Genomic DNA, 13,519 nt, shown 5'->3' with positions numbered 1-13,519 from the left:
TAGCTGGGACTACAGGCATGCACCGCCATGCCCGGCTAATTTTTTTGTTTTTTTTTAATCTCACCATGTTGCCTAGGCTGGTCTTGAACTCCTGAGCTCAAGCAATCCACCTGCCTTGGCCTTCCAAAGTGCTAGGATTACAGGTGTGAGCCACCATGCCCGGCCTGTACTTGTTTCTTTTAAAGAGCTCTATGTTCTTTAAAATAAAAATACAGAAAATGACTTAAAAAAAAATCACCTCTCAACAATGTTGAGGCAAGACACGCCATCCTGGCCACCCACAGCATAGAGAAAGCCTCCAAGTACTGCTACACCAACACTTGTCCTGCAGGTGCTTGTAGGGGCCACATCACTGCTCCACTGGTTTGTTTTGGGGTCATACCTGAAAAGAACATACCAAGAGGAGAGTCTGTATTACACAAAGGATGCTTGGCTCTGTTTACATATTCTAAATCCATGGATTTATACGATATATATTCTGTCCCCTAAGTATGAGCTGATTAATAACAACTAAAACATTTGAAAATCTGGTTTGTGTTTTTATTTTTTGAAATTTATGTATGAATATATTTTCTTTTAAAAAATCAGAATATTATTGATAAAGCTAAATCCCTCCTTGAGTTCCACCTGAATTCTGGTCTCTTCCCATTTTGATTTGGCATATATCCTTCAAGACTTTTCAGTAAACTATATATAGGTATATATGTATCCACATATATATATTTCTTTATATGCAAGCATGTTTTCTTCACATAAATAATACCACACAGTAGGCACTGCTTTTTCCCTCAACATTTTTTGAAATCTATTTATGCTAATATAGCTCCAGATTTTTCTTTTTAATTATTGTACTATTATATTTGCTGTACATTATTTAATTATATTCCTACTGATATACCCCTTAGGCTGTTTCTAATATTTTGCAATTAAAAACGATGTTCATCCTTGTACATTTCTCTTTGTGTGAATGGGTGATAGGTAGAATTACTGTAGCAAATAGTATGCTTAATTTTTTTTTTTTTTTGAGATGCAGTCTGGCTCTGTTGCACAGGCTGGGGTACAGTGGCACAATCTTGGCTCACTGCACGCTCCGCCTCCTGGGTTCACGCCATTCTCCTGCCTCAGCCTCCTGAGTAGCTGGGACTATAGGCGCCTGCCACAACACCCGGCTCATTTTTTTGTATTTTTAGTAGAGACGGGGTTTCACCGTGTTAGCCAGGATTGTCTTGATCTCCTGACCTCGTGATCCACCCACCTTGGCCTCCCAAAGAGCTGAGATTACAAGTGCAAGCCACCGTGCCCGGCCGAGTATGCTTAATTTTTAAAAATACTATCAAATTGCTCTTTTTGTAGTTATATCTTCTTTTTTCAATTTCACTGATTTATTTGTTGGGTTTTATAGTTTAGTGATGATTTAAAAGCATGATTCATTTATTTTGTATCTTTCTTATTTCCAAATGCATGTAAGTTATATTAATGTATCTAAGCTAAAATTCATGTAAATTTGCCTCTGGGTACCACCTTAGTTGCATTCTATCCACTTTGATATACATAGGCTAAATTGTTAAAGTATAAACATCTAGCTATTTCTACTCTTATTTCTTTAACCCATCAATTTTTTTTTAACTGGGATATGTTCTTTTGTTTTTCCCCATAAGTTATTGGGGTGTTGGGGTACACATGGTATTTAGTTACATGAGTAAGTTCTTTAGTGGTGATTTATGAGATTTTAGTGCATGCATCAGTATATATGGCACCATATTTGTAATCTTTTATCCCTCGACCCCCTCTCACTCTTCCCCCCAAGTCCCCAAAGTACATTGTATCATTCTTATGCCTTTGAGTCCTCATAGCTTAGCTCCCACATATCAGTGAGAACATATGATGTTTGGTTTTCCATTCTGAGTTGCATTGCTTAGAATAATAGTCTCCAATCTCATCCAGGTCACTGCAAATGCTGTTAATTCATTCCTTTTTATGGCTGCATAGTATTCTATCGTCTATATACACCACAGTTTCTTTATCCACTCATTGATTGATGGGCATTTGGTTTGCTTCCACGATTTTGCAATTGTGAATTGCGCTGCTAGAAACGTGCGTGTACAAGTATTTTTTTTGATTAATGACTTCTTTTCCTCTGGGTAGATACCCAGTAGTGGGATTACTGGATCAAATGGTAGTTCTACTTTTAGTTCTTTAAGGAATCTCTGCACTGTTTTCCATAGTGGCTGTACTAGTTTACATTGCCACCAGCAGTGTAGAAGTGTTCCCTGTTCACAGCATCCACGCCAACATCTACTGATTTTTGATTTTTTTATTATGGCCATCCTCGCAGGAGTAAGGTGGTATCACATTGTGGTTCTCATTTGCATTTCCCTGATCATTGTGATGTTGAGCATTTTTTCATGTTTGTTGGCAATTTGTATATTTTCTTTTGAGAACTGTTTATTCATGTCCTAAGCCCACTTTCTGATAGGATTTTTTTTCTCACTGACTTGAGTTCGTTGTAGATTCCGGATATTAGTTGTTTTTCAGATGTATAGATTGCGAAGATTTTTTCACACTCTGTGGGTTGTCTGTTTACTCTGCTGACTGTTCCTTTTGCCATGCAACAGCTCTTCAGTTTAATTAGGTTCCAGCTATTTATCTTTTGTTTTTATTGCATTTGCTTTTGGGTCCCTGGTCATGAAATCCTTGCCTAAGCCAATATCAAGAAGGGTTTTTCCAATGTTATCTTCTAGAATTTTTACAGTTTCAGGTCTTAGGGTTTAAGTCCTTAATCCATCTTGAGTTGATTTTTGTATAATGTGAGAGATGAGGATCCAGTTTCGTTTCCTTACGTGTGGCTAGCTAATTATCCCAGCACCATTTGTTGAAAAGAGTGTTCTTGCCTCTCTTTATGTTTTTCTTTGCTTTGTCGAAGATCAGTTGGCTGTAAGTATTTGGGTTTATTTCTGGGTTCTCTATTCTGTTCCATTGGTCTATATGCCTATTTTTATACCAGTACCACACTGTTTTGGTGACTATGACTCTACAGTATAGTTTGAAATTAGGTAGTGTGATGCCGCCAGATTTGTTCTTTTTGCTTAGTATTGCTTTGGCTATGCAGGCTCTTTTTTGGTTCCATATGATCTTTATAATTTTTTTTTTTTTTAATTCTGTGAAGAATGATGGTGGTATTCTGATGGTGACTGCATTGAATTTGTAGATTGCTTTGGCAATATTTTCACAATATTGATTCTACCCATCCATGAGCATGGGATGTGTTTCCATTTGTTTGTGGCATCTATGATTTCTTTCTGCACTGTTTTGTAGTTTTTCTTGTAGAGGTCTTTTGACTCCTTTGTTAGGTATATTCTTGAGTATTTTATTTATTTTTTTTGCAGCTATTGTAAAAAAAGTTAAGTTCTTGATTTCATTCTCCGCTTGGTTGCTGTTGGTGTATAGAAGAGCTACTGATTTTTGTACATTAATCTTATATCTGGAAACTTCGCTGAATTATTTTATCAGTTATAGGAGCTTTCTAGAGGAGTCCTTAGGATTTTCATGGTAAACGATCCTATCATCAGCAAACAGTGACAATGTGACTTCCTCTTTACTGATCTGGATGCCCTTTATTTCTTTCTCTTGTCTGATTGCTCTGGCCAGGCCTTCTAGTACTATGTTGAAGAGGAGTGGTGAAAGTGGGCATCCTTGTCTTTTCCTCATGCTCACAGGAAATGCTTTCAACTTTTCCCCATTCAGTATGTTGTCTGTGGGTTTGTTATAGATGGCTTTTATTGCATTAAAGTATGTCCCTTGTATGCCAATTTTGTTGAGAGTTTTAATCATAAAGGAACGCTGAGTTTTGTCAAATGCTTTTTTTGCATCTATTGACATGATCATGTGATTTTTGTTTTTAATTCTGTTTATGTGGTGTATCACATTTATTGACTTGCGTATGTTAAACCATCCCTGCATCCCTGGCATGAAACACACTTGATCATGGTGGATTATCTTTTTTCGGTTAGCTAGTATTTTGTTAAGGATTTTAGCATCTATGCTCATCGATACCAGTCTTTAGTTTTCTTTTTTGGTTATGTCTTTTCCTGGTTTTGGTATTAGGGTGATGCTAGCTTCATAGAATGAATTATGAATTATTAGGGAGGGTTCCTTCTTTCTCTATCTTGTGGAATAGTGTCAAAAGGATTGGTACCAATTCTTCTTTGAATGTCTGGTAGAATTCTGCTGTGAATCTGTCTGGTCCTGGACTTTTTTTTTGTTGTAATTTTTAAATTACCACTTCAATCTTGCTGCTTGTTATTGGTGTGTTCAGGGTATCTAATTCTTCCTAAGATAGGAGGGTTGCATTTTTCCAGGAATTTATTCATCTCTTCTAGGTTTTCTAGTTTATATGTGTAAACTTGTTTATAGTAGCCTTGAATGATCTTTGGTGTATTTCAGTGTCAGTTGTAATAGCTCCTGTTTCGTTTTCTAGTGAGGTTATTTGGATTTTCTCTTCTTTTCTTGGTTAATCTTGCCAATGGTCTATCAATTTTATTTATCTTTTCAAATAACTAGCTTTTTGCTTCATTTATCTTTTGTATTTTTTTTGTTTGTTTTAATTTCATGTAGTTCTGCTCTTATCTCGGTTATTTCCTTTGGGTTTGGTTTGTTCTTGTTTCCCTAGTTCCTTGAGGTGTGACCTTAGATTGTCTTTGCTCTTTCAGACTTCTTGATGATGTAGGCATTTAGGGCTATGAACTTTCCTCTTAGCACCGCCTTTGTTGTGTCTCCCAGAGGTTTTGATAGGTTGTGTCATTATTGTCATTAAGTTCGAAGAATTTTTAAATTTCCATCTTGATTTCATTTTTGACCCAATGTTCATTCAGGAGCAGGTTATTTAATTTCCATGTTTTTGCATGGTTTTGAAGGTTCCTTTTGGAGTTGACTTCCAGTTTTATTCCACTGTGGTCTGAGTGCTTGATATAATTTCAATTTTCTTAAGTTTATTGAGGCTCATTTTATGGCCTATCTTATGGTCTGTCTTGGAGAAAGTTCCATGAGCTGTTGAATAGAATGTGTATCCTGTGGTTTTTGGATGAAATGTTCTGTATATATCTGTTAAATCCATTTTTTCCAAAGTATAGTTTAAATTCATTGTTTCTTTGTTGAATTTCTGTCTTGACCTGTTTAGTGCTGTCAGTGGAGTACTGAAGTCTCCCACTATTGTTGTGTTGCTGTCTATCTCATTTCTCGGGTCTATTAGTAATTGTTTTATAAGTTTAGGAGCTCATTAGGTGCATATATGTTTAGGACTATGGTATTTTCCTGTTGGACAAGGCCTTTTACCATTATATACTGTCCCTCTTTGTCTCTTTTAACCACTGTTGCTTTAAAGTTTGTTTTGTCTGATATGAGAACAGCTACCCCTGCTCGCTTTTGGTGTCTATTTGAATGAAATGCCTTTTTCCACTGCTTTAAGTTTATGTGTGTTCTTAGGTGTCAGGTGAGTCTCCTGAAGGCAGCAGATAGTTGGTTGGTGAGTTCTTATCCATTCTGCGGTTCTGTACCTTTTAAGTGGAGCATTTAGGTCATTTACATTCAATGTTAGGATTTAAATGTGAGGTATCGTTACTTTCATTGTGCTCTTTGTTGCCTGTGTACTTTGGTTTTGTTTTTTGTTTTTGCTTTTTAACTTGTATTTTTGCATTATAGGTTCTTTGTGATTTACGTTTTAAAGAGGTTCTGTTTTGATGTGTTTCTAGGATTTGTTTCAAGATTTAGAGCTCCTTTTAGAAGTTCTTGTAGTGGTGATTTGGTAACGACAAATTATCTCAGCACTTGTTTGTCTGAAAACGGCTTATCTTTCCTTCATATATAAGGCTTAGTTTTACTGGATACAAAATTCTTGGCTGATAATTGTTTTGTTTGAGGAGGATGAAGATAGGTCCCCAATCCCTTCTAGCTTGCAGGGTTTCCACTGAGAAATCTGCTGTTAATGATAGGTTTTCCTTCATAAGTTACCTAGTGTTTCTGTCTCACAGCTCTTGATTCTTTCCTTCATCTTGAGTTTGGATAACCTGATGACGTGACTAAGGAAAGATCTTTTTGTGATGAATTTCACAGGTGTTCTTTGTGCTTCCTATATTTGGATGTTTAGGTCTCTCACAAGGCTGGGGAAATTTTCCTTGATTACTCCCCCGAGTATGTTTTCCAGGCTTTTAGAATTCTCTTCTTCCTTGGGTATACTGGTTATTCTTATTTTGGTTGTTTAACATAATTCCAGACTTTTTGGAGGCTTGTTCATATTTTCTTATTCTTTTTTCTTTGTCTTTGTAGGATTGGGTTAATTCAAAGACCCTGTCTTTGAGCTCTGAATTTCTTTCTTCTACTTGTTCAATACTATTACTGAGACTTTCTAGAGCATTTTGCATTTCTAAAAGTGTGTCCCAAGTTTCCTGAATTTTTGTTTTCTCATTAAGCTATCTATTTCCTTGAGTGTTTCTCCCTTCACTTCTTGTATCATTTTTGGATTTCCTTGCATTGGGCTTCACCTTTCTCTGGTCCCTCCCTGATTAGCTTAATAACTGACCTCCTGAATTCTTTTTCAGGTAAATCAGGGAATCTTCTTGATTTGGATCCATTGCTGGTGAATTAGTATGATTTTTTTGGGGGGTGTTGAAGAGCCTTGTTTTGTCATGTTACCAGGGTTGGTTTTCTGGTGCCTTCTCATTTGGGTAGCCTCTGTCAGAGGGAAGGTCTAGGGATGAAGGCTGTTGTTCAGATTCTTCTGTTCCACGAAGTGTTCCCCTGATATAGTATTCTCCCTCTTTTCCTATGGATGTGGCTTCCTGTGACCCAAATTGCAGTGATTGTTGTCTCTCTTCTGGGTCTAGCCACCCAGTGAGTCTACTTGGCTCTGGGCTGGTAGTAGGGGATGTCTGCAGAGTCCTGTGGTGTGAACCATCTATGGGTCTCTCAGCTGTGGATACCAGTGCCTGTTCTGGTGGAGGGTGCAGTGGACTCTGTGAGGGTCCTTAGTTTTTGTGGTTTAATGCTTTATTTTTGTGTTGGTTGGCCTCCTGCCAGGAGGTGGTGCTTTCCAGAAAGCATCAGCTGTAGTAATATGGAGAGGAACTGGTGGTAGGTGGGGTCCTAGAACTCCCAAGATTATATGCCCTTTGTCTTCCACTACCAGGGTGGACAGGGAAGGACCATCAGGTGGGGGCGGGATTAGGCATGTCTGAGCTCAGACTCTTTTTGGGCAGGTCTTGCTGCGACTGCTGTTGGGGATGGGGGAAGAGATTCCCAGGTCACTTGAGTTGTGTAGCTAGGAAGATTATGACTGCCTCTGCTGAGTCATGCAGGTTGTCAGGAAAGTGGGGGAAAGCCGGTAGTCACAGGCCTCACTCAGCTCCCACACAAACTGAAGGGCCGGTCTCACTCCCACCGTACCTGCCTCACAACTCTGAGTCTGTTTCCAGGCCACGGGCGACAGGCTTGAAAACTTGCCCGAGGCTATCCACCTCCCAGCTGCAAGAGAAAAGGGTTTTAGTTCTCTCCCTGCCAGTGAAGTCTGCACGCAGGATTTGCACCCTCCCTTGCGTTCTGGCCAGGAGGCTTCTCCCCCTGTTCAAATTGTTACAAAGGTCAGCTAGAGAATTCCTTCTCCCTGGGGAGTTTTATCCCCTGCTCCTCTGGCCACCCTCCCGATGGATCCCAGTGGTGCTAGGCCTGCTTGGCCACCATTTGGACCCAGCGAACTCCCAGGGCCTTTCTGCTGCTTCCTCTACCCCTGTATTTCGCTTGGCTCTCTAACTTGACTCAGCTCCAGGTAAAGTTGGAAATTTCTCCTGTGAACAGACCTTCAGCTTCTCCAGTGGGGGTGTGTGTTTGGAAGAGGAGGGTCTCCCTTTCCCACTTCTGCAGTTGGGGCACTCACAGTATGTGGGGTTTCTCCCGGGTCCTGAAGGAGCAGTCTGCTTTCTTCAGAGGGTCTGTGGGTCCTCTTGATATTGCTGATTTTTTCTTGCAGTCAATCTGGAGCTAAAATTTACAGTCAAGCCGGAGCTTCAATCTAGTCCTGCCTCCCGTCCGCCATGATCCCTTCTGCGATGCCATCAATTTATTTTTCCCTTCTGTGATGTCATCAATTTATTTTTAAGTGTGTGTGTTGTTTTATTTTATTTTATTTTTGAGAGAGTCTTGCTTTGTCACCCAGACTAGAGTGCAATGGCGCAATATCATCTCATGGCAACCTTTACTTCCCAAGCTCAAGCGGGCCCCATGCCTCAGTCTCCTGAGTGGCTGGGACTACAGGCGTGCACCACTACAACTGGTAATTTTTTTGTACTTTTTGTAGAGATGAGGTTTCTCCATGTTGCAGTTTTTTACTTCTATGGGACAGATCCCTCTACTTTTTAAGATTTTTTTCCCCAGCTGCACAATCTATACCCTTAAAACTGTAGCGTTTCATAGATGTGTTATGGAAATTAAGAGTCACTGTTAATCAACACAACTTCTTGAGAGCAAAAAGCTATGGAAACATCAGTTACTATAGATTCCCAATGTGCCCAGTAACTACGATAGATATTATAGTGAAATACATTTCAACACGTACAGTACAATGTGATGGATATGTACAAACATGTTCAAATACTTATGGAAGGCAAAGGAACAAGTAAGTAGTAACTAACTCATCTATATGGTATCACAGAAAGTTGTATGTAATAAGTAACATTTGTGTCTTGAAGGAAATGTTAAGTGTTTTTTTTTTTTTTTTTTGAGAAGGAGTCTCGCTCTTTTGCCCAGGCTGGCATGCAGTGGCGCGATCACAGCTCACTGCAAGCTCTGCCTCCCGGGTTCTGGCCATTCTCCTGCCTCAACCTCCTGAGTAGCTGGGATTACAAGCGTGAGCCACCGCGCCCAGCCAAAGGAAATGTAAGTCTTAAAATGGCAGAAGTATCCCAGGGAAAAAAGAACAGCATGCATATGTAAGGAGAGACGTATGAAGGAAGACAGCATGTCCAAGGAACTGCAGGCAATTTGATGTGTCTGCAGTAGCATGCTTAGGGAGGGGTAGTATGTCATGGGAGACAGACTAGAGAAATAGGTGGAGACCAAATCATAAAGAATTTGTGTATCATACTAACTTGTTTAGGTTGCCAACTAGTGCCACAGATGCAATACTAAAGCATTAAGTCACATTTGATTCCTAATTAAAATCTCAAATAAAACTATATGAATAGTAGAGAGAAAATTACAGATTGAACTTACTCACCTTTCAACACTGTTGAGATAAGAGGATCCATCATGGCCTCCTACTGCATATAACAGATCATCAAGAACACTGACCCCAACTCCGCATCTCCTTTTGCTCATTGAAGCCACCATTCTCCATTCATTGGTCTGTGGATCATATCGTTCAACACTGGAAATGGCATCTCCACTGCACCAACCACCAACTGGGGAAGTAACAGAAATGGTCAAGAGAATCCTATCCTGAAGCATAGAATGTAACACTCACTATGAACTTCACTGTGACCTAATGCTTAGACTCACCAAATGTCTCTAGCAGTAAGCCAAAATGCAAGTTATGACTTTAACTCATTCCCCTGGGATTGTTATAATCTTTAATTAATTCTGTAAATAAGTTAGTATTACATCTATTTTACAAAGGAGGGCAATGATACCAATTCAAATAGGATTACAACATAATATGTATATATGGATAGAATGGAGAAATTATAGATGGATATGCATAGAAAGGAGAAATAAATTATAATTGTTTAATATGTTTTTCACAATTCCATGTAATTATGAGATGAGCTGCACATTGATATATAAATTAATGCATGTGACTCATTTCAACAAAACATCTACTGCATGACATTTTTATTTTTTATTTTTTGAGACAGGATCTTGTTCTGTTCCCAAGGCTGGAGTACAGTGGTACAATCACAGCTCACTGCAGCCTTGACCTCCTAGGCTCAAGCCATCCTCCTGTCTCAGCCTCCCAAGTAGCTGGGACTACAGGCATGTACTACCACATTCAGCTAATTGTTTTTCTTATTTTTTTGTAAAGATGGGGCCTCCCTATATTGCCCAGGCTGGTCTCAAACGCCTGGCCTCCCAAAATGCTGGGATTATAGGCATGAGCCACTGTGCCCAGCCAACATTTTTCAATTTATATAAAAATAGATATTAAAGGTGTTGAATGAGAAAAAAAATAGAGCACTCTTTTGGAGTATATGAGTGTTGAATCATGGGTTAAGAGTCAAGCTACATGCTGACTTATTATTTGTTTCTTATGACAGTAAATATCACAATTGTCCAAAGGACTATTCAAATGATAATTTCTCACATGGGAAAATACTCAATTTACTAACAGTATAACATCCAAACCTGCAAAGAGTACTTCCCCACATCGGATAGGTTTCCGTGGTCTTGTCCTTGGTCCTTGCATTAGTGGTCGTTCTTGCGGCAACAGGAGGTAGTTTTTAGCCTCATCTACCAAGTCTCTGTAGAAAAAATTCTCCCTTTATTCCAGATATCTAAATTACATTGTTAGTTAAGTCCCAATGTAGTTTAGGAATATATAGGTTGGCAAAGGGAAGCAAGCATAAATCAAACCAAATCATGAATGCCAGCCAATATTAAAACTGCCACAAACATGAAAGCAATAATGCCAGTCAAACTGAGTTGTGAATTGATTGTTATTTCCATCATGACTCATATCTCACTGCAAATTTAGCCTAAAGCTCAACATGCTTACAGCCAATGATAACTTATAGAAAAGTAAAAATCACAATTTGATTACCACACTGCAGAGTTACTACTTTTTAATAAATTTTATTAGATTCTGCAAGATATTAGCAAGGTAGCACATCAGCCAGGGCAAGAGTTATTTGCTAAATTAGTTAAAGTAATAAAATGGGGTCAAAAATCAGATTGCTAAAAAGAAACACTGTACTGTCACAAATTCACTATCTGGTAACATATGAATGGTTTACTCTCAACAAGTCTACTGAGACAAATTTCCTGTCTTGTTAAGATACTTTAAGAGAGGAATCTAGTAATTACACTTGTAATTACTTTGCCATGGCTCACGCCTGTAATCCCAACACTTTCGGAAGCTGAGGGGCGGGTGGATCACGAGGTCAAGAGATCAAGACCATCCTGGCCAATATGGTGAAACCCTGTCTAAAATACAAAAAGTAAAATACAAAAAGTAGCCAGGCATGGTAGCGCACACCTGTAGTCCCAGCTACTTGGGAGGCTGAGGCAGGAGAATTAGCTTGATCTTGGGAGGCGGAGGTTGCAGTGAGCTGAGATTGTGCCACTGCACTCCAGCCTGGCAACGGAGTGAGACTCCGTCTCAAAAAAAAAAAAAAAAGACTTTGACCTCCTAATAGTTTGTTAGGTCATTTGAGGGTTCCTAGAAATAATACTATAGAGTTATAATATTGAGCAAACCAACACAAAATTAATGGTAGCAACAAGACTTACAGCTATACGCTAGTCATGGTTTTAAGTGCTTAATATATATAAACTCATTTAATCTTCAAAACAGCCTTATGGAATAGGCACTATTATCATCCTCACTTTATAGAGGAAGAAACTGCAGCACAAAGAAGTTAGGATATCAGGAAGGGTCTTCTTTTAAATGTGACTTCATAAGTACCTTTACTTTCTGCATCAGAATCAGTACAATCTGATTTATGTTTAAAGGAGGAGGGCATCTATGTATTATTTCTTCAGATTTCAGCATGTATAATGTATATGGTTTTCCTTTTTGCTACTGCAAATATTTAGGGAGAATTAATTACCATTTGTCTGTGTTTTAAATATAAAAGACAAATATCTAGTTTAACTCTAGTCCACGGTAAAGGGAAAAACAATGATTAATATAAAAAAGATATAATAAAATAAAATAGAAACATCTAAAATCCCCTCCAGCCTCTCCTGTTAAAAGAACAGGCTTTAGTTTATAGAAGAAATGCAAGTGAATCTACATGTCCTACCACCATTCTAAAATCAGGGATCATTCTAAATGTCTTTAATCACCAAGGGAGGTCCAAAGGTCAGTGTAGTTTAAAAAGTTCTGAGTATGGATTTTCTCTTTCACTTTTATATTTGGGACATGCTGGGAAAAATGGTTAAAAATCGCAGATTTCAGATTTGAACCTAAATCTTAAAATCTGTCAAATTGGGAATGTAATTTATTACATCTTGTATATACTTTAGAGACAGCCTAGTAAAACAGGTTGCCTTTTTTTCCCCCCCTTTGTAAAAGTAGTTGGAGTTTCTTTTGTCAAAAAAATTCTGGAAACTGCTTCACCTAGTTCTAGTGAAAATCTTTCTACAGCTATTTTAGAAGGTGGCAGATCTTTAACTCTGTCCACAATTTAGAAAGCAAGGCTGATTCTATTCCCCAACCAGACATATGTGATGGAAGGAAAAAATGTTCACTGACAGAGTCAACATTTTCAATTATCTCAAGGAAAAAAAAAATATTAGCAGAGAATTGACTCTTCAAATTCAAGCCTGCATCAGAATCTTGGAAATCTACCTCTTTATTGCCACTTCTACACCAATAAGCACCACATATAAAAAACTAACGGAATGGAACACTGGAAGTTTAGTTCTCTCTTCTTCCTTTTCCTCCTCTTGACCCTAGCTCAGAAGAAAGTCTTGTTAAATTAATGCCCTGATTTCAGCTCTACAAAATACAACATTTAGGAAGCAATATAAATAAAGAAATTAGGAAGAAATAGGAATGCTTAGTTGTTGATTTTTCCCATCCAGGGTCACTCATACCTGCATTCTTCATCACTTTTGATGAGGGGATCAGAGCCTACTGTGCCCACGAGGAACTTGGGACTAAGCAAAGGCAAACGAACATGCTGCAGCACCTATGAGAAAATAAACACCATTATTTTAATTAATTAATTTTGAGATAGGTCTTACTTTGTTGCCCAGGCTGGAGTGTAGTGGTGTGATCATGGGTCACTGCAGCCTCAACCTCCTGGGCTCAAGTGATCTGTCTACCTCAGCCTCCAGAGTAGCTGCAACTACAGGTACATGCCACCATGCCCAGTGAATTTTTGTATTTTTTTTTTTTGTAGAAACGGGGAATCACCATGCCGCCCAGGCTGGTCTCAAACACCTGAGCTTAAGCAATCTGCCTGCCTTATCCTCCCAAGTGCTGGGATTATGGGCTTGCACCACTGCACCCAACCAATAAACACTACTAAAGGCATGAGCTCTCATCTATAAGATATTTAAGAGAATACATGACCCATGGCACCCTACTGTGCTTCCAATTGTTTTGGGATCTCACTGAATACCATAAATAAGGAAGGCAGGAAGGCGTAACTACTAAAAATGTTCAGCAATACATTATAAGCTGGACTCAAATTAATTCACAATCCAGAAGAATATCTTGTTGAATAGCTAAAGACTATAATCACAATAACGAGAATGGGTCTAAAGTGAACTACTGATTGCTCAGTGACGACTGATGCATCATCTCTTT

The 13,519-nt window shown here is 38.6% G+C and overlaps 1 protein-coding gene across 3 annotated transcripts in view; it reads right to left on the bottom strand.

Moving 5' to 3' along the window:
* KLHL20 (kelch-like family member 20) overlaps positions 1-13,519 on the bottom strand; it is a 65,117-nt gene that overhangs the window by 20,501 nt on the left and 31,097 nt on the right. For all 3 annotated transcript variants that reach the window (XM_011981405.1, XM_011981406.1, XM_011981404.1), the window contains 4 exons: positions 12,802-12,896; positions 10,387-10,502; positions 9,263-9,446; positions 239-382 (listed from right to left, as the gene is read on the bottom strand). In XM_011981405.1, coding sequence (XP_011836795.1) covers positions 239-382; positions 9,263-9,446; positions 10,387-10,502; positions 12,802-12,896 — 539 coding nt within the window. The remainder of the gene's footprint in view (positions 1-238; positions 383-9,262; positions 9,447-10,386; positions 10,503-12,801; positions 12,897-13,519) is intronic.

The sequence above is a fragment of the Mandrillus leucophaeus genome, unplaced genomic scaffold, assembly GCF_000951045.1.
Source record: "Mandrillus leucophaeus isolate KB7577 unplaced genomic scaffold, Mleu.le_1.0 Scaffold226, whole genome shotgun sequence".
Classification (NCBI taxonomy): domain Eukaryota; kingdom Metazoa; phylum Chordata; class Mammalia; order Primates; family Cercopithecidae; genus Mandrillus; species Mandrillus leucophaeus.
The sequence above is the reverse complement of the archived record's forward strand: the minus strand, read 5'-3'. Positions and strand labels throughout refer to the sequence as shown.